This window comes from Nannobrachium achirus (assembly GCF_963921795.1).
Source record: "Nannobrachium achirus genome assembly, contig: SCAFFOLD_205, whole genome shotgun sequence".
Classification (NCBI taxonomy): Eukaryota; Metazoa; Chordata; class Actinopteri; order Myctophiformes; family Myctophidae; genus Nannobrachium; species Nannobrachium achirus.
In genome coordinates this window covers 1-21,786 of record NW_027664756.1, presented here as the reverse complement: position 1 = coordinate 21,786, position 21,786 = coordinate 1, and the positions used below count along the sequence as shown (strand labels likewise).

At 43.0% G+C, this 21,786-nt stretch overlaps 3 protein-coding genes across 3 annotated transcripts; 2 read left to right on the top strand and 1 right to left on the bottom strand.

Annotated features, from left to right (window-relative positions):
• Positions 1 to 4,232: 4,232 nt before the first annotated feature.
• On the bottom strand, positions 4,233 to 5,135 carry LOC308280813 (hatching enzyme 1.2-like; the record flags this gene model as incomplete). The annotated part of the gene is made up of 1 exon (XM_080755130.1): positions 4,233 to 5,135. One exon carries the CDS (start codon positions 5,133 to 5,135, stop codon positions 4,233 to 4,235), a length of 903 nt encoding a protein of 300 aa, XP_080611256.1.
• Positions 5,136 to 10,177: 5,042 nt separating this feature from the next.
• On the top strand, positions 10,178 to 11,080 carry LOC308280812 (hatching enzyme 1.2-like; the record flags this gene model as incomplete). Its single annotated transcript, XM_080755129.1, has 1 exon — positions 10,178 to 11,080. The coding sequence occupies one exon, from the start codon at positions 10,178 to 10,180 to the stop codon at positions 11,078 to 11,080; it is 903 nt and encodes a 300-aa protein (XP_080611255.1).
• A 4,336-nt stretch (positions 11,081 to 15,416) lies between these two features.
• Positions 15,417 to 16,207, top strand: LOC308280811 (hatching enzyme 1.2-like; the record flags this gene model as incomplete). The annotated part of the gene is made up of 1 exon (XM_080755128.1): positions 15,417 to 16,207. A coding segment is annotated over one exon (791 nt), but the record flags the coding sequence as incomplete, so codon positions are not given.
• Positions 16,208 to 21,786: the final 5,579 nt, after the last annotated feature.

Sequence of the window (21,786 nt, the reverse complement as noted above, 5' to 3'; positions counted from 1 at the left end):
ATGCTTATTACAGTCTTATAATATAACTATATTATATTATATTTACATCATTAAATGTGGATACAATGCTATTATTAACACGTAATACCAATAATTGTAGTGTGCGTGCATGCATGCATGTGAGATTGCGAGCGTCTGTCTTCAATTAAAACTTCAGTTTGTAACTTTCGTAATTGACAACTGCCCAAGACGGTTGCTCACTTGCGTGTTTTCGCCACCATAGTAACTGAACTAAATATGTGATTTAATATACTGTACACAGGATTGTTTGTTTGTATGGAATAATGTCATTTTCCCCCGACTGTTGCATTATTAATGGAACAGTCGGGTCAACTGTTATGGTTATATGGTTGCAATGTTAAAGGCAGGACAAAGTTTAACGTTTCACAATTTAGAGGCTGCTGAATGTCTAATATGTAATGCAAACGTGATATTTATCCCCTCCCCATTAACCAACATTATTTGTCCCTTTAATGACAGATCCTGTAGAAACAGCTGGTTGGTCTGAGGAGTGTTTTCCTCACAGGTTTGTTTAGGCTTTAGCGCCTAGCGGTCTGGGACACAGCCCTTAACTTAAAGGAGTAGTTCACCCCCAAAATGACTTTTTTTTTTCTCTATTGATTAGTCTTGTCACATTCCTAAGATAACAACCGTAAATGTACCCCCATTGATTCTGGATGGGGACCCAAATGCAAGGCCCTGGATGGAGACTGAAATGCATTTGGGTCAGAATCAATGGGAGTAAATTTAGGGTCAAGGGTCAAGTAAATGTTACCCCATTGATTCTGACTATGACCTTGTGTCCACATCCAGGGCCTTGCATTTGGATCCCCATCCAGAATCAATTGCAATGAATATTTTTTTTATCTTAGGAATGCGACTATTATTGAACTCAAGCCTCCATGGCGTGACTAAGCAATATGAAAAAAAAAAAACATTTTGGGGGTGAACTACTCCTTTAAGTAGACTAAATACGATAAGATTTTATTCAACTAGCCTAGGTCTACTGTTGACTTTGCAGGCTTTGATGGCATCGTTAATTACACATATTACTTACTAAAGTAAATTGTAACCTAATTAACACATAGAAGCTGGGCCGCGGCCCAGCGTCTAGTCGGCGACCTGGCCAACTCGGGAACGATGTAAATAGGTTTTCTGTTTGCCTGTGTCCATTTATGCCCATATATGGAGATATCTGTTATCTGTCTGTCTGTCAGCGTCCATTTTATGTCCATATATGGAGATCACTGCAGATATAGTTCTGGGTCCATTTTATGCCCATATATGCCCATATATGGAGATATCTGTCTATTTGCGTCCATTTCATGCCCATATATGGAGATCTCTGTATCTGTCTGTCTGTGTCCCTTTATGGCCGTATATGGAGATCTTTGTGATTCTGCGTAAATTTTATGCCCATATATGCCATTTGCGTCCATTTTATGCCCATTTATGGAGATCTCTGTATCCGTCTGTCTGTGTATATGGAGATCTTTGTGATTCTGCGTCCATTTTATGCCCATATAGCTATATGGAGATATTCAGAGATTTTTTGTTGACTCATGTGGCGTACGTGATGTCAGAGCCTTTTATGAGTGATTTCACAATGAGTCAGCGATTGCGCCGATTTCCTCCGGAACAGCCTGATGTCAACAATCAGCATAAGGAGATTCCGAATGTTTCGCGCCGGTTAGGGAAAACCGCGCGTCGGGTCGGGTCGAGGCCCGGCACTGCACTCCGTGCCGCGGCGGGGAACGCGCGTGCCGAATCTGAAGCCGGTGGGACGAACGGTTCTCGAGATACGCGGATTACAGACACACAGACAGACAGACACACACGCAGAGACTTCTCGCATTTATAGATAGATTACTTACTTCTCTGTCAATTGTAACCTTAAAACTGCTGTGCTGCCTCTGGTCAACTGATTTTTCCCCTTGGGACAATAAAGGTAGATAGCTTGTCCCAAGGGGGGAAATCAGTTGCCCAAAAAGACAATCCTCTCCTCCATCAGCCTGGCAGTAGTCCCTGTGTTTGTGAGTGCGCATGTGTGTGTGTGTGTGTGTGTGTGTGTGTGTGTGTGTGTGTGTGTGTGTGTGTGAGTTATTACACAGACATACAGTATGAACACCTCAGGAAAGAACAGAAAGATTAAACAGACCACGTAGAATCTACATGGTTCATCTACGACGTTGTATGACTGTGTCAAATGAGAAGACCTGACACACCTGCTGAAGTGTACCAAGGTCTCCATAGGGCTCAGCATACTTCAAAACATCCATGATGAAGTAAGGACTGGCAGACAGCGCAGCATGTGTGTTTGGGGAGCTTGAGCAGACTTCCGACCATGCACATAAAGAGTAAGTGAGAGAGAAAGAGAGTTAACAGCAAAGTGAAAGTACTAGTAAGACGCCTTAGGGCAACATGCAGACGAGGTCGCTCCAATTCTTTGCCATCTGGCCAGTGATGTATATCGGACCATTATGGAGAACCCTGGTACCCATATATGGAGATCCATGTGCTGGAGATGCTGAGGGAGAACCAAACATGCTTACTCGGTTATTGTCTCCACCAGCCGAAGGGGGAGAGTATGTTTTCCTCTTCGTCCGTCCGTGTGTCCGTCCGTCCGTCCGTCCGTCCGTCCGTGCGTGCGTCCGTCCGTCCGTCCGTCCGTCCGTCCGTGTGTCCTCGCAGTTTGTGTGCAGCTAATCTCAGTCGCCGTTTGCCCGGTCGCTGCCAAAGTGAGCAAACACATTCCCTGGATGCCAATCTAGAACCTCTGCCCTAAAGTTTTCAAATGGGCCTTTTCTAGCGCCACCTAGTGGCCGATGTTCGCAAAACACATTTCGGTGCACTACTCTTACAGATTCTGTCCAAAAATCCTACAAATCGGTAGGCAGTATCTCGACAGTCATGTGATCGACACAGATCTGTCCGATTTTGCATATTCCATCCTGATTGGCTAAGATTGGCTTCCAAAATGTGTAGGATTGAGCCGTTTTGAACAAAATGCCTCAAATCCCAAACGCAAAGTGCAATTATCATGAAATCGCGCACACACGTTCCCACTAGGCCGAGGAAGAAATGCCACTTAATTTTTTTTAAATCAGCCTCATGGTGGCGTTATAACAGGCCGATTTGTGGTTTTCCCTCTTTCTCCACCGATCAGTATCAAACTTTGTAAGCGCACTCCCTAGAGGCTAAGGATAAACCTTTGCCCTGCATTTTTCACATCAGCCTTTTATAGCGCCACCTTTGGGCGACTTATGTAAAACACATTTTTGGATATTACTCCTTCAGATTTTCTCAAAAAATAACACAAATCGGTCATGTCATGTGATCAAGTCTGATCCGTCTGATATTTCATATTCCATCGATTGGCTAATATTAGCTTCCAAAGTTTGCAGGATTGCTCAGTTTTTGAACAAAATGCCTCAAATCATCAACGCAGCTTGCGATTACAGTGAAATTTGCCACACATGTTCCCACTATGTCAAGGAACAAATGCTACCCTTTTCACATTGGCTTCTTATAGCGCCACCATCAGGTAGACTTTAGCAAAACACATTTTTGGAACACAATGCTTCAAATCATGTATGCAGCGTCCGATTGGCATGAAGGTCGCTGTGAAGAACATATGCCACCCCTTTTACATTGGGCTATTATACAGTAGCACCACCAGGACGCACGGCCTGGTGGAGACCTGTGCTCGGAAGAGCACTGCTTCTAGTTCATTATGTGAAAGTCTTATGGTGTCTATGACAGGGGTTTTCAAAGTGGGTAGTCTCTACAAATAACCTATTGTACGGACAATAGGTTATTTGTACACATCTGTAAAAAGCATGTAACAGAAAAGCTTGAGAGCTTACAGTATATGGGTATACTGTATAAACATGCATACATGAATGCTGCTGTCTATGTGCAAATAAGACACTATCAATACATGTCAAATCATACAGAGAAATTATACAGAACAATTGTTTTCTTTCAATGTTTTTGTTTTATTGTTAATTCAGAGTTGGACACTATTATAAATAATAATTTAACATTTTGCTGGTCTCTAGAATACGAATAAATGATCCAATTACAAAGTAAGGTCTACAAAACAAACCTTATTAATATAGCGATGTGTATATTGTTGAGAGAAAGCAACGAGGTAGAAGAGAGGTCAGTTCACATTGCAAATGGTTTGTTTCAATGTAAGTACAGTATATGAGACAGTGTACAGTACAGTATCAGGCAAGGGACAAATCAAACAATCTGGAGATCGAATTTGAGACAACCTTTTCAGTTTCTTTCTTCGTGTTTTCTTCATGTTTCTTCTTGTTTTCCTGCTTCGCGTTTTGCCTTTGCTCAAGGAAGTCTTTGCATTCGTACAGTTTGTTAATCCTCAGAACGTCGATATCAGACATGCCCTTTCTCTGGCCGATCTCTACGTTGGGGTTTGGGATGGGGGTGATGCTGTCTTGTCCGGACCGGATAGAGAAGGCCGTTTTGCCGTAGTGCATGATAGAGGAGTAGTCATAGGGGGTGTCGAGGTTGTTGGCGTTCTGCTTGTAGAAGTTGTAGGCCATGTCTCTGTTGATGTTGTCCCAGTTGATGTGGACGTACTCGTCGCGGTCGCTCCTGTTGTGCTCGTGATAGAAGCCCAGGGCATGGTTGATCTCGTGCTGGATGATGCCGTGGTACATGCAGCCCATGCGGTTGAGAGAGAGCTCTTGCTTGCCTCCTGTTTTGCCATAATTAGACCAGCAGCCATCACTGTCCTCAAAGCTGATGTAGTCGTCCTCATCCTGACGTGGCTCAAAGCGGACACAGGTGCTGTCATGGTAGGCCTGCATGGCTCTTTGAATCTTCCTCCTGTTCCATTTGTTGAAGTTGCTGCTCACTGTGTAGGGGATCGTCACCGAGCCGTCGGAGTGTTTCTTCCACAGGCACTCGTTAGACCAACAGCGCATGGCGTTTCTGGTTCTGGGAGCGACCAGGTCTCCCTCCAAAAGGATCTGCCTGGAGCCGTTGTTGGAAGACAGAATCATGGTGCCGATGTCCGCCTGGACTCCAGATTCACTTCTTTCTTCCAGGATGGGATGGGACTGGGAGAGGCCCAGCAGTAGCAGGAGGATGAAACAGATCTTCATCTTCAGGGTTCTTCAGAGGTCACTGATGGTGTGAGAGGATGCTGGGAGCTTGGTGAGTCTACAGAGTCCTTAGCTTTTATACTGACCTGTGTAGGTGTGTCATGGAGGATTAAGGGCTGTGTCCCAGACCGCTAAAGCCTAAACAAACCTGTGAGGGCAGCACTCCTCAGACCAACCCGCTGTTTCTACAGGGTCTGTCAGGACAACTAGTGTTGGTTAATGGGGTGGGAAATAATAGCACGTTTGCACTACATATTAGACATTCAGCTGCCTCTAAATTGTGAAACGTAAAACTTTGTTCTGCCTTTAACATTGCAACCACATAACCATAACAGTTGACCCGACTGTTGCATTATTAATGCAACAGTCGGGGGAAAATGCAATTATTCCATACAAACAAACAATACTTTGTACAGTATATTAAATCATATGTTTAGCCCATACTATGGTGATGAAAACACAAGTGAGAAACATATGAACTGAAGTTGTATGTATGTATGTATGATGTCAGATGTCATAGACGTCATAGGACTTTCACCTAACGAATAACCGAGTAAGCATGTTTGGGCTCTCACATCATATCTCCATATACAGTACATGAACCGGGTTCATGTCATATGTGACTATGTATTTGCATGTTGATTTATATGTGTGTCAATGTGCTAGGTCTACAATACATACACTGGTGAATTGAGAAAAGGGGATAAAAACCAAAACAAACTAAAAGAAGTATCTAAATGGGAGAACATTTGGGCTACAAGTGAAAAGACATCCAGCTATTTTTTTGTAAAAACGTGTGACTGTATTGTGACAGATCATATTTAATCCCTCAGCACAGGTTTCTCCTGTTCTACAAATGGTTTCATAGATTGGTCTAAGGCTCAAACACAAAGACAATGTCTCAGGACGGTATCAGAATTCAGATTTAAAGGATAATTGCCCCCCTCCACTCCCAGCTCCCCTGTTGTCTTTGGCACATGTCCCGGACTGTGACTCATCATATTGTGCAGGACAGAGCTAAACTCTTTTTTTTTCTCTTCTGAAAATAATACACACTACAGTACATGCTATCCCACTACCATCACCCCTGATTCCCAGAAATAAGTATTTTCTCTGGCTTGGCCTTTTCCCCCCATTGTCTTCCCAGAAAAGGTGGATCTACACAGTGACTGGAACATATTCCTCTGAGTTACTGTAAATGAAGATGTCCCCAGAGGGGAATACTATAGATAGACAACGTCTGTGTACGTGTGTGTTATGCCTAAACGTGTGAGAGATAAAAGAAATCAAGATGACAATCTTATTTTTTTGTATAGCAAAATCCATTTTTGCACTCCACTCACATCCAGAGCACATACGGTATTTCAATTAGAGGAAATTACCCTCAGTGCCATCAAGCTTATAAGGCATTGGTTAAATTATATTGCTGCAATTATGTTTTGCTAGTGTATTTCCACCTGTCTTGATGGCACTGTACAATATTCATGTTTAAACCTGTGATGGGAGTGTGTTGAAGTAACTCTTCACAGACAGCAGTGTATGTATATTTAACCAATTTAGACCTGAGGCCAATTCTAAAAAACACCTTCCAAAACCTATCGTAAGTTTTCTGAGCCATAGACCTTCATTTGAGATTGTTTATTTCATTTATTGAGTCCGTGACCACATGCCTGTAAACTGTTTAACCAGTGGGAACAGCATCCAATTCACAGACAGTGAAAGTGGATTGTGTGTTCTCAAAACCCTAGAGGAAAAGGAGAGTGGCCAGGGGATAAGGAGAGTGTCAGGGAATGCCCCAGTCTGTGTACCCAAGGGAGCTGCCTCAGCAGTAGGCCCGGAGGGCCTGTGTGTGTGCCTGGTGGAACAAACCTGACTTTATTAGCATGTCATGATTCCACCTAACCTCGCGTAGAGAAGAGGGGGGACAATATGAGGCAGAGATTGTTTTAGGGGGTTTCGACCGTGTGAATTTTCCCGGAGGTTGTCTTTTTTTCACAGTGCAGTGTTTGATTTATCCGGTATCAGGCACCGCTCGCGGGTACACAACATTCCTTTTTCTTTTTTCTTACTGTCCTATAACTTGTAACCTTAACTGCTGTGCCACCTCTGGGTGACTGAATTTTACCCCCTTGGGATAATAAAGGAAGCAAGGTATGACATGAACCTGGTTTATAGGGGGGGATTTTTTTTCATGTCCACTGAGTTCAATTCATGGATCCGGAAACTTCTTCTTTCTTTTGACCTTTGTGGGAATTCGCAATTTAGATGTATTTAATTAGCAAAAAATGTAGTACACACACACACACACACACACACACACACACACACACACACACACACACACACACACACACACACACACACACACACACACACACACACGAACAATGACCTGAAATGAACTAAATCCCATGAAGCATTGCATTGTATCTCTGCTGTGCAGCTACAGTTTACGTTTCTTATAGTGTTCATATTCCACTCTGTGGGATCATAAAGCTCTCACTGTATCTCATCTGTAAACACAACATATCCTAAGCATTAAGTGAGATCAAGGCAGAGATTACGCGCGAATACCAGCCACACCCGTGGGCACTGGGCACGCGTCACGTATAGCTCAGGGTCCTTGACAGATTGACTGTACAAACCGGCAGTAGGTTGAGTTAATGTTTAACTAAACGGAGAAGAAGCGGGAGTGAAGAACTAATCTTCACTAAACAGGTATAAACATGATAGACATTTTAATTCATAGATCACTTTAGACAACTTCAATACATCAGCTCTCTGTGGTTTCTTATTAGATTTATGAACAGCAGTATGTTGGGTGCATGAAATGTATCTCTTGCGTGGGTGTATTATATTCCGTGTGCGTGCTAAAGGGACTGCTGCTGATAAAGCTGGACAATGGCAAGTGGATTCAGTTCTCTGGTTTACTATAAAAAAGCAAAAAGTCTGTAGAGACATCCAGACAATCCTACTGATCATTCCAGGCCTCCACAGGTCGCACAAGTCTCGCCCCCTCTCCCTCTCCCGCCTCTCTCTCTCTCATCTGTTCTCTCCCAAACACAGTAGCTACAGTTTATCTCCATCTAGTCCCACAGCATGGAACATAGGAAATAAAGAACAAACTGACCCATTGTGGTCCTTTGACCAGAGAAGATATTTCACTCTTCACCTCTTATCCTCTCTTTCCTCTGCCGACTCTGTCACTCGCTGCATGACTCAATTCAGTCTCCTCCAAGCTATGCTTTGATGCTAACAAAACGTTTCCGCCTGGATTATCTGCATTGGTGTGCACACGTCTGCCACACAAAATCTTTTGAACTGTAAACTTGTTGGGGGAGTTCGACTGGCACATGTGTTAGGGACAGGGTCTGCTGTGTGGCAGTAGCCTGGGGCCAGCCTATATACTAATGCAGCTAACTAACCGCATCCCCTCCTTGTTTTAACATGTGTGGGGATGATGACTAGCTGTAGCTAGGCTAGTGTGGCAGACCCTGTCCCTTACAGGGACTAAATTAGCATAGGCCATGTGTGTGTGTGTGTGTGTGTGTGTGTGTGTGTGTGTGTGTGTGTGTGTGTGTGTGTGTGTGTGTGTGTGTGTGTGTGTGTGTGTGTGTGTGTGTGTGTGCGCGCGTGGCTGCGTGCATGCATGTGTGTGTGTGTGTGTGTGTGTGTGTGTGTGTGTGTGTGTGTGTGTGTGTGTGTGTGTGTGTGTGTGTGTGTGTGTGCGTGCGTGCGTGCATGCGTGTGAGCCTATTATGACTGTATCAGTACTTACATGCATGATGAGCAGTGATGCAAAGCAAATGTACTCAAGAACTGTACTTCAGTACAATTTTAAGGTATTTGTACTTTCCAAATTTCTGTACTCTAGTCCACTATATCTCAGAGGCAAACGTTGTACTTATACTCCACTCCAATTACCTGAAAACTTTCCAGTTACTGTGTAGATTTGGATTATTATTATAAAAAAGTCTATAAACCATTAACATGTGCGTATAAATGTCTTATAATCTCATGCACAATACACGTTTACATTGCTATTTTTTAAGACTTATACAGTACTTTAACATGTGATAAGGACAATAAGCATCTCACAAAGTCTAGCTCCTTATTAATGCTTATTACAGTCTTATAATATAACATTAAATGTGGATACCTTTATTAACACATAGACTTATTACCAATTGTAGGCATTTCATTTAGTTTGACAAAGTGTGTGTTTGCGTGTACGTGCGTGCCTGCGTGCGGCAGTCTTCTAACTGTCTGGTTAAAGTGGTTAAAACCACTTTAACCAGACGGTCAAGTGACACGGATGCATGTCTAAATAGGTTACCATTACTGAGCTGTTTTGTTGCATTATTACAGTTTATTATGAATTTATTAGCAGTTAACAATTTCTTAAGGCATTTCATTTAGTTTGACAAAACGCGTGCCGTGCCGTGCATGCATGCAGTACATGCGTTGCCTGCGTGTGTGTGTGTGTGTGTGTGTGTGTGTGTGTGTGTGTGTGTGTGTGTGTGTGTGTGTGTGTGTGTGTGTGTGTGTGTGTGTGTGTCTTCTATTACACCTTCAGTTTGTATGTTTCTCACTTGTGTTTTCATCACCATAGTAAAGGGCTAAACATATGATTTAATATACTGTACACAGTATTGTTTGTTTTATGGAATAATTGCTTTTCCCCCGACTGCAACAGTCAGGTCAACTGTTATGGTTATATGGTTGAAATGTTAAAGGCAGAACAAAGTTTAACGTTTCACAATTTAGAGGCAGCTGAGTCTAATGTAATGCAAACATGTTACTATTTCCCACCCCATTAACCAACACTAGTTGTCCCTTCAATGACAGACCCTGTAGAAACAGCGGGTTGTTCTGAGGAGTGCTGCCCTCACAGGTTTGTTTAGGCTTTAGCGGTCTGGGACACAGCCCTTAATCCTCCATGACACACCTACACAGGTCAGTATAAAAGCTAAGGACTCAGTAGACTCACCAAACTCCCAGCATCCTCTCACACCATCAGTGACCTCTGAAGAACCCTGAAGATGAAGATCTGTTTCATCCTCCTGCTACTGCTGGGCCTCTCCCAGTCCCATCCCATCCTGGAAGAAAGAAGTGAATCTGGAGTCCAGGCGGACATCGGCACCATGATTCTGTCTTCCAACAACGGCTCCAGGCAGATCCTTTTGGAGGGAGACCTGGTCGCTCCCAGGACCAGAAACGCCATGCGCTGTTGGGCTAACGAGTGCCTGTGGAAGAAACACTCCGACGGCTCGGTGACGATCCCCTACACGGTGAGCAGCGACTTCAACAAATGGGACAGGAGGAAGATTCAAAGAGCCATGCAGACCTACCATGACAGCACCTGTGTCCGCTTTGAGCCACGTCAGGATGAGGACGACTACATCAGCTTTGAGGACAGCGATGGCTGCTGGTCTAATTATGGCAAAACAGGAGGCAAGCAAGAGCTCTCTCTCAACCGCATGGGCTGCATGTACCACGGCATCATCCAGCACGAGATCAACCATGCCCTGGGCTTCTATCACGAGCACAACAGGAGCGACCGCGACGAGTATGTCCACATCAACTGGGACAACATCAACAGAGACATGGCCTACAACTTCTACAAGCAGAGCGCCAACAACCTGGACACCCCCTATGACTACTCCTCTATCATGCACTACGGTAAAACGGCCTTCTCTATCCGGTCCGGACGAGACAGCATCACCCCCATCCCAAACGCCAACGTAAAGATCGGCCAGAGAAAGGGCATGTCTGATATCGACGTTCTGAGGATCAACAGGCTGTACGAATGCAAAGACTTCCTTGAGCAAAGGAAAAACGCGAAGCAGGAAAACAAGAAGAAACATGAAGAAAACATGAAGAAAAAAACAGAAAAGGTTGTCTCAAATTCGATCTCCAGATTGTTTGATTTGTCCCTTGCCTGATACTGTACTGTACACTGTCTCATATACTGTACTTACATTGAAACAAACCATTTGCAATGTGAACTGACCTCTTTTCTACCTCGTTGCTTTCTCTCAACAATAAACACGTCTCTATATTAATAAGGTTTGTTTTGTAGACTTTACTTTGTAATTGGGTCATTTATTCGTATTCTAGAGACCAACACAATGTTCAGTTATTATTTATCATAATGTCCAACTCTGAATTAACAATAAAACAAAAACATTGAAAGAAACAATTGTTCTGTATAATTTCTCTGTATGATTTGACATGTATTGATAGTGTCTTATTTGCACATAGACAGCAGCATTCATGTATGCATGTACAGTATACCCATTTACTGTAAGCTCTCAAGCTTTATCTGTTTCATGCTTTTTACAGATGTGTACAAATAACCTATTGTCTCTACAATAGGTTATTTGTAGAGACTACCCACTTTGAAAACCCCTGTCATAGACATCATAGGACTTTCACATAACGAATAACCGAGTAAGCATGTTTGGTTCTCCCTCAGCATCTCCATATACAGCACATGGATCTCCATATACTGTATGGGTACCAGGGTTCTCCATATGGTCTGATATACATCACTGGCCAGATACTGGCCCTAAGGCATCTTACTAGTACTTTCACTTAGCTGTTAACTCTCTTTCTCTCTCACTCACTCTTTATATGCATGGTCGGCAGTCTGCTCAAGCTCCCCAAACACACATGCTGCGCTGTCTGCCAGTCCTTACTTCTTCATGGATGTTTTGAAGCATGCTGAGCCCTATGGAGACCCTGGTACACTTCAGCAGGTGTGTCAGGTCTTCTCATTTGACACCGTCATACAAAGTACAGGTAGATGAACCATGTAGATTCTATGTGGTCTGTTTAATCTTTCTGCTCTGTCCTGAGGTGTTCATACTGTATGTCTGTGTAATAACACACACACACACACACACACACACACACACACACACACACACACACACACACACACACACACACACACACACACACACACACACACACACACACGTGCGCACACACAAACACAGGGACTGCTGCCAGGCTGATGGAGGAGAGGATTGTCTTTTTGGGCAACTGATTTCCCCCCTTGGGACAATAAAGCTATCTACCTTCAGTTGCCCAGAGGCAGCACAGCAGTTTTAAGGTTACAATTTACAGAGAAGTAAGTAATATGTGTTAATTAGGTTACAATTTACTTTAGTAAGTAATCTATCTATAAATGCGAGAAGTCTCTGCGTGTGTGTCTGTCTGTCTGTCTGTGTGTGTGTCTGTAATCCGCGTATCTCGAGAACCGTTCGTCCCACCGGCTTCAGATTCGGCATGCGCGTTCCCCGCCGCGGCACGGAGTGCAGTGCCGGGTCTCGACTCGACCCGACGCGCGGTTTTCCCGAACCGGCGCGAAACGTTCGGAATCTCCTTATGCGGGGTTGATTGTTGACATCAGGCTGTTCCGGAGGAAATCGGCGAAAGCTCTGACTCATTGTGACATCACTTCATAAAAGGCTCTGACATCACGTACGCCACATGAGTCAACAAAAAATCTCTGTGAGTGTGTATGTATGTATGTAATCCGCGTATCTCAAGAACCGTTCGTCCCACGGGCCCGCGCGTTCTCCATATATGGGCATAAAATGAATTTCCCCATATATGGGCATAAAATGGATTGCAGACAGACAGATACAGATATCTCCATATATGGACATAAATGGACAGAGGCAAACAGATGGTCAAAGATCTCCATATATGGGCATAAAATGGACGCAGACAGACAGATACAGATATCTCCATATATGGGCATAAATGGACACAGGCAAACAGATGTTCAAAACGGGTCCTATGACAACAGGTATAATGAGGTTTGCATTAAAGGGGGAACCGGCACTGTGTCTGCAACACAGTTGGAGGCACAGACAGATACTCCATATATGGGCATAAAATGGACGCAGATAGACAGATATCTCCATATATGGGCATAAAATGGACCCAGAACTATAACTGCAGTGATCTCCATATATGGACATAAAATGGACGCCGACAGACAGACAGACAGATACAGATATCTCCATATATGGGCATAAATGGACACAGGCAGACAGATGGTCAAAACGGGTCCTATGAAAACAGGTATAATGGGGTTTGCATTAAAGGGCGGGGCATTCATTCCCTATTTACATTGTTCCGAGTTGGCCAGGTCGCCGACTAGACGCTGGGCCGCCCGAGGGGCGGCCCAGCTTCTAGTATGTGTAATTAACGATGCCATCAAAGCCTGCAAAGTCAACAGTAGACCTAGGCTAGTTGAATAAAATCTTATCGTATTTAGTCTACTTAAAGGAGTAGTTCACCCCCAAAATGAGTTTTTTTTCCTATTGCTTAGTCACGCCATGGAGACTTGAGTTCAATAATAGTCGCATTCCTAAGATAAAAAAAATATTCATTACAATTGATTCTGGATGGGGATCCAAATGCAAGGCCCTGGATGGGGACACAAGCTCAGAGTCAGAATCAATGGGGTAACATTTACTTGACCCTTGACCCTAAATTTACTCCCATTGATTCTGACCCAAATGCATTTCGGTCTCCATCCAGGGCCTTGCATTTGGGTCCCCATCCAGAATCAATGGGGGTACATTTACGGTTGTTATCTTAGGAATGTGACAAGACTAATCAATAGAGAAAAAAAAAGTCATTTTGGGGGTGAACTACTCCTTTAAGTTAAGGGCTGTGTCCCAGACCGCTAAAGCCTAAACAAACCTGTGAGGGCAGCACTCCTCAGACCAACCCGCTGTTTCTACAGGGTCTGTCATTAAAGGGACAACTAGTGTTGGTTAATAGGGTGGGAAATAATAACACGTTTGCATTACATATTAGACATTCAGCTGCCTCTAAATTGTGAAAAGTAAAACTTTGTTCTGCCTTTAACATTGCAACCATATAACCATAACAGTTGACCTGACTGTTGCATTCATAATGCAACAGTCGGGGGGAAATGAAATTATTCCACACAAACAAACAATACTATGTACAGTATATTAAATCATATATTTAGCTCAGTTACTATGGTGGCGAAAACACGCAAGTGAGCAACAGTCTTGGGCAGTTGTCAATTACAAAAGTTACAAGTAGTAGTAGTAGAAGTTTTAATTGAAGACAGACGCTCGCAATCTCACATGCACGCATGCACGCACACACACACACACACACACACACACACACACACACACACACACACAAACACACGCTTTGTCAAACTACAATTATTGGTAATACGTGTTAATAATAGCATTGTATCCACATTTAATTATATAAATATAATATAATATAGTTATATTATAAGACTGTAATAAGCATATAAGGAGCTTCAGATTTTCTGAGATGCTTATTCACCTTATCAAATGTTAAAGCAATTGTTCTCAACCTGTGGGTCGGACCCCCAGAGGGGTCCCCAAATTATTTTGAGGGGTCCCCAGATGTTTAGCTAAATGTTAACATTGTTTTCTCACTCAACAGTAAACAGACCAACATGGAGTATATGTGTATATGGTGTATACATGATATCTGCACATTTCTAAACTGAGAATTTAAGGACTTTTAAGACCTTTTTAGTATCTCTAGTCAAACATTGGTCAAATTGTCAAATATTAGAGGCCAAAATGGTGAAATAGCAGATCTACATGCTATTTAGCTATTGCTAAACTACAATTTCATAAGGCATTTCATTTAGTTTGACAAAGCGCATGCCGTGCATGCATGCGGTACATGCATTGCCTACATGCGTGCGTTTGTGTGTCTGTCTTCTATTACAACTTCAGTTTGTATGTTTCTCACTTGTCTTTTCATCTCCATAGTAACTGGGCTAAATATATGATTTAATATACTGTACACAGTATTGTTTGTTTGTATGGAATAACTTCATTTCCCCCCCAACTGTTGCATTAATAATGCAACAGTTGGGTCAACTGTTATGGATATATGGTTGCAATGTTAAAGGCAGAACAAAGTTTTACGTTTCACAATTTAGAGGCAGCTGAATGTCTAATATTTAGTGCAAACGTGTTATTATTTCCCACCCCATTAACCAACACTAGTTGTCCCTTTAATGACGGACCCTGTAGAAACAGCGGGTTGGTCTGAGAAGTGCTGCCCTCACAGGTTTGTTTAGGCTTTAGAGGTCTGGGACACAGCCCTTAATCCTCCATGACACACCTACACAGGTCAGTATAAAAGCTAAGGACTCAGTAGACTCACCAAGCTCCCAGCATCCTCTCACAGCATCTCACCATCAGTGACCTCTGAAGAACCCTGAAGATGAAGATCTGTTTCAGCCTCCTGCTACTGCTGGGCCTCTCCCAGTCCCATCCCATCCTGGAAGAAAGAAGTGAATCTGGAGTCCAGGCGGACATCGGCACCATGATTCTGTCTTCCAACAACGGCTCCAGGCAGATCCTTGTGGAAGGAGACCTGGTCGCTCCCAGAACCAGAAACGCCATGCGCTGTTGGTCTAACGAATGCCTGTGGAAGAAACACTCCGACGGCTCGGTGACGATCCCCTACACGGTAAGCAGCGACTTCAACAAATGGAACAGGAGGAAGATTCAAAGAGCCATGCAGGCCTACCATGACAGCACCTGTGTCCGCTTTGAGCCACGTCAGGATGAGGACGACTACATCAGCTTTGTGGACAGTGATGGCTGCTGGTCTAATTATGGCAAAACAGGAGGCAAGCAAGAGCTCTCTCTCAACCGCATGGGCTGCATGTACCACGGCATCATCCAGCACGAGATCAACCATGCCCTGGGCTTCTATCACGAGCACAACAGGAGCGACCGCGACGAGTATGTCCACATCAACTGGGACAACATCAACAGAGACATGGCCTACAACTTCTACAAGCAGAGCGCCAACAACCTGGACACCCCCTATGACTACTCCTCTATCATGCACTACGGTAAAACGGCCTTCTCTATCCGGTCCGGACGAGACAGCATCACCCCCATCCCAAACGCCAACGTAGAGATCGGCCAGAGAAAGGGCATGTCTGATATCGACGTTCTGAGGATCAACAGGCTGTACGAATGCAAAGACTTCCTTGAGCAAAGGCAAAACGTGAAGCAGGAAAACAAGAAGAAACATGAAGAAAACATGAAGAAAGAAACTGAAAAGGTTGTCTCAAATTCGATCTCCAGATTGTTTGATTTGTCCCTTGCCTGATACTGTACTGTACACTGTCTCATATACTGTACTTACATTGAAACAAACCATTTGCAATGTGAACTGACCTCTCTTCTACCTCGTTGCTTTCTCTCAACAATATACACATCTCTATATTAATAATGTTTGTTTTGTAGACCTTACTTTGTAATTGGATCATTTATTTGTATTCTAGAGACCAACACAGTGTTCAATTATTATTTATCATAGTGTCCAACTCTGAATTAACAATAAAACTAAAACATTTAAACAAAACGATTATTCTGTATAATTTTTCTGTATGATTTGACATGTATTGATAGTGTCTTATTAGCACATAGACAGCAGCATTCGTGTATGCATGTATGCAGTATACCCATATACTGTAAGCTCTCAAGCTTTCATGCTTTTTACAGATGTGTACAAATAACCTATTGTCTCGACAGGGTCTATATACTCTCAAAAACACAAAAATGGGCTGTAGGTGGTGTTGGCAAAAGCGCCTTTCTGTTTCTGTTTGTTTGCATTCTATCCCCCTGTCCCCAACTAACCTGGCCTCACCAGGGTTAACAACAGGCTGTTTGGTTTCCATCTAAAGCGGAAACCACTAGAAGAAGCGACGTCGCTTTGATTTGGTTCCCCCCCGTTTGTTTCCCCAATCCCTATTAAAATGCTCGAGTAGCCTAGTGTAGTCTTGCCAGTCCCTACGAGTTGGACTAAAAGATGCATATACCAAACATTTTTTTCAAAAGCAAAACTACTCCACATCAAGGAGTTCATTAAGTAGGTGTGTGTGTGTGTGTGTGTGTGTGTGTGTGTGTGTGTGTGTGTGTGTGTGTGTGTGTGTGCGCGCGCGTGTGTGTGTGTGTGTGTGTGTGTGTGTGTGTGTGTGTGTGTGTGTGTGTGTGTGTGTGTGTGCGCGTGCGTCTAGAGCTGAGCCAAATACGATGCAATATCATTGCAATGTTTTTTTTTTATCTTGCCCAAAGTGAATTACTGAAGCGCTCGTTTCACATGTTTCCTTTTCCAAGTGCAGTGAATCGTTACACTCAAACACTTCGCATAATCACCATCATGTATCATTCAGTCGTTCCTCCCACTCACCCCATCTTAACTTTTTATAAACAGTAACAATATGGGATTCCAGGCCTCATCATTAACAATACACTGTAGGGATGTTCCCTTTTAACTAGAGGCTGTTCTGAGGTCAGAAGACTAATGAATAACCACTAAACTGCTATAGCAGTGGACCTCAACAGCACTGGTGGAGAGAGTCATAACCTGGAGGAAGTGCAGATGAGGCACGTCTGTATACTTACAGCATCTAGCATTTGGCAAGATCCAAATTCAAAGATTTTAGTTAAAAATGAATTTGGGTCTTGTCAAATGCCACATGCTGTAAGTACTATAGGCCTATATACACACAGAGGACATGCAGCCACTGCTGCTGCTCTGTTCACAGTCACGGCCTTCCTTTAGAGGAGGAAGTGGTGGTAGATGTGTGCATGTGTTTGTTGGTGTTTTGTGTGTGTGTGTGTGTGTGTGTGTGTGTGCGTGCGTGCGTGCGTGCGTGCGTGCGTGCGTGCGTGCGTGCGCGCGTGCGTGCGTGTGCGTGTGGAACTTAAGTTTACAGTAGGTAGATCAGCGCTGATAAGAGTTGGATTGTGACAGAGCTCAACGATTCCAAAACAGTCTGTAGAGACATCCAGACAGTCCTCCATATCACTGTTTCCCAAACAGTGGGTCGGGACCCATTTGTGGGTCAAGGACATATTTTTATGGGTCCCTTAATTTAGTTTTCCCACATTTTGTTTTTAATTATTATCATTTACAGTTTACAGTTTAGGCTTTTAATCCAAAGCGACTTACAATAAGCAGATACAACATCACAATAATAAACAAGATAATAGGTCAGTACATTAACAGCAATATAACAAATGTAAATGGATATCTATCTAGAGAAAAAACAATATAATCAAAGTTCTAAAGAAACCTAAAAAAACAAAAACAAATGCTGACTAGCTTCATGTATGGTCATTGATTTTACTGTAGTGCTAAGGGTTTAGGTGGAGTCTGAAAAGGTGAGTCTTCAGTCCACGGCGAAAGGTAGCGGACTGAAGACTCACCATTTCAAAACATTCCCAAAAAACATTCTCAAAAAAGCAAACATTTTCTGTGTTTTTTTCCCCAGTAATTTCATGAAGAAATCAGAGAAAAAAATATCCATAAATTAGAACACAATTATTTAAAGATTTGTGAAAATAGATCTCACTCAGATGAATACATCTGAGTGAGATAACCTGCCTGTTATCTGGTATGTCGAGTTCAGTTAAAAGTTCATATATAATTCAAATAGTTTGGATCTGAGGATAGGAACTGCAGGCACACCCGAACAGTCTAGAGTTCAACAAGCATTTTACTGAGCATCACTTGTCTGCTTTACGGTAACAGCTCTCTCTCTCTCTCTCTCTCTCTCTCTCTCTCTCTCTCTCTCTCTCTCTCTCTCTCTCTCTCTCTCTTTCTTTCTATATAAGTACTAGAAAGTAGATGTGAACAATGTCCTGAAATGAACTCAATTCCAATGAAGCATTGCATAGTATCTCTGCTGTGCAGCTACAGTACATCTTAAAGTGTTCATATTCCACTCTGTGGGATCATAAAACTCTCACTGTATGTCATCTGTAAACACAATACAGTATCCTTAGCATTAAGTGAGATCAAGGCAGAGATTGCATGTGCGCAAGCGTGTGCGTGCGTCAGGGGCGGACTGGGCGCGGAACGCCTCGTCTGCCGTGCTGATACGCCACTGTTCTATTTGACCAGCGTTGCCGCACGTTGAACATTTTCTCCCATGCTTCTCCCCACCGGGGGAAATGGATGTGCTGTGTGGCAGCGCGCTGCATCCAGTTGGGGTTACCGAGCGGCACTTCACGTGCGTCGATACCGCGATGCGACGCTGCGCAGCTGCCTGCGTTCAGTGTGTGCTCCCCTTTATGTCCCTAGTGCCCAGTTGTCTAGGTGGCCACCTCTCCAAGTGCCCACATATCCCTATTGGCCAGTTAAAGGGAATGGCCTACAGCAAAACACGGCCCTGACTGCGTGGGGCCCCAGACAGCCACTGTCAGACTGTCCATGTTTGCATATTATCTCTTTGTCATTTAAATATTATAGTGACTGTGACAGTGGTGTTACAGTACATGTCAAACCTACACACGGCTATCCTATGCACTCCATAGTAATCACATAAATACAGAGCTATTGGTGCGCCCAAATAATTAATTAATGCATGTCCCGATACTACATTCTTTGGTGCAGTATTGAACAGTATTGTAAAATGAACAGTATTGTAGGCCTATATTGTTTTAACATTAGGCTATACAAAATAGATATGTAGGCTATTAGCCTATATAGGTCTATATAAGATATATAATACACCTAAATAGCCTATAGAATCAACCTTGCGTGTCAACAGGCATAAAAAACTATTTTGCCATTTTTTAGGAATAAAATGTGATGTAAATAATAAATGACAAATAAACTGTTAGATTCACTTGACACCACTGTCACAGTCACTATAATATTTAAATGACAAAGAGAAAATATGCAAACATGGACAGTCTGACAGCAGAATTGAGGGTAGGCGAAATGGCTCAGACAGGTAGGTGAAAAGACTCTCCTCCAAGGCGAAAATGCCAGGCGAAAGGACCAAATGCGTGTAGGCGAATATGTTATAGGCGAAAGTGCTGGTGACCTTTTTTAGCACCAATATAATAGGAGTCAGGACAAAGCAAATGGCGAAAGTAGGCACGTTCTGAGACATTGTCGACCCGTTGATTGTTGTTAATATTTGGGGTTTTTGATGTTGGAAATTACATAAATGCCTCGCTGGTATCATGTTTTTTGTGTATTCCACTATTCCTCATCCTACCCCTGCTCTCCATTGCAGAAAGCAACATAACGAATGAAGCTTGCACGTTAGAGCAGCGTCCCTCCGTCAACACAATGATAATTATATCAAATAATATTATAAAGATAATGGTGGTATAAGAGCAGCAAAAACACTAGTTACTAGTGTCAACCTTTTCTCAACCTTTTTTCTGCCAGGGCACACATTGCCAAAAGATCCCAGCTTGCTAATGCAAAGTTGTTATTTGCCAATGTCATGTTCATGCTCCCCTTGTTGGTGAGAACTGTACGCTAACTTGTAAAATGTATGGATTGTGTAGTTGCCTGTGGGTTGTGTAGTTATCATTTATGTTGTTCTGTAAAAGTTGTGGTATTAAGAGCTTGTGTATTTGTATGTGCCTCGACCGGATGAGTCGGTAGAGTATCTGCGCACGCGCTGGTTGTGGGGGCTGGTCTGGGCTAAGATGCCAGGGCTGAATTTTAGTACCAGTCCGTCCCTGGCGTGCGTGTGAATGCCAACCACACCCGTGGGCACAGGGCACGCGTCAATGTATGGCTCAGGGTCCTGACCTTGAGCTCATAAAAGGCACTACAGGCTATAAACACGGGCCCTCCGGTTAAACTACAGAGGCAGCTCCCTTGGGTACACAGAGCCTGTGGGAGGATTCCTCAGCTCTCTCCTTATCTTTTCCTCCATGGTTTTTAATTGAAATCACACAGGGCTGTCTGTGGAGCAACGTTGTTCACACTGTTTAAACATTGTGCAAACAAGAACAAGTGGACACTTCGTATGGTTTGACAGCCTAAAAAAATCATCTCAAATGAAGGTCTAACTATGGCATGAATACTACTGTCTGTAAAGGGTTACTTCAACTTTGCCACATCACAGGTTTAAACGTTCACATTGCATAGCGATATCGCCATAATTTACAGTTTTCAAGTTTTTCAAGGTGGAAAGAATAATACACAAGAAAACGATAATAACATTAAATGCACCAAATAATGATTGAAGTGTGTGTGAGCCACATCCCTGTAGTGAACCAGCGAGCCAAACTGACCTTGTTAATACCTCACACAATAAAATCCAAGGAGTTCAATTCACCAGTGCATACATTGTAGACCTAGCACATTGACACACATATAAATCAACATGCAAATACATAGTCACATATGACATGAACCCGGTTCATGTACTGTATATGGAGATATGATGTGAGAGCCCAAACATGCTTACTCGGTTATTCATTATTTGAAAGTCCTATGACGCCTATGACATCTGACATCATACATACAATCCCTTTTATGCCCATACATGGAGATCCCTGTCTGTAGATCTAGCCACACAGATATGGGTTGTCTTGGCCATCGGTCTTCTATTACAACTTCAGTTTATATGTTTCTCACTTGTGTTTTCATCACCATTATAACTGGGCTAAATATATGATTTAATATACTGTACACAGTATTGTTTGTTAATAATGTAATGGATATATGGTTGCAATGTTAGAGGCAGAACAAAGTTTTACGTTTCACAATTTAGAGGCAGCTGAATGTCTAATATGTAATGCAAACGTGTTACTAT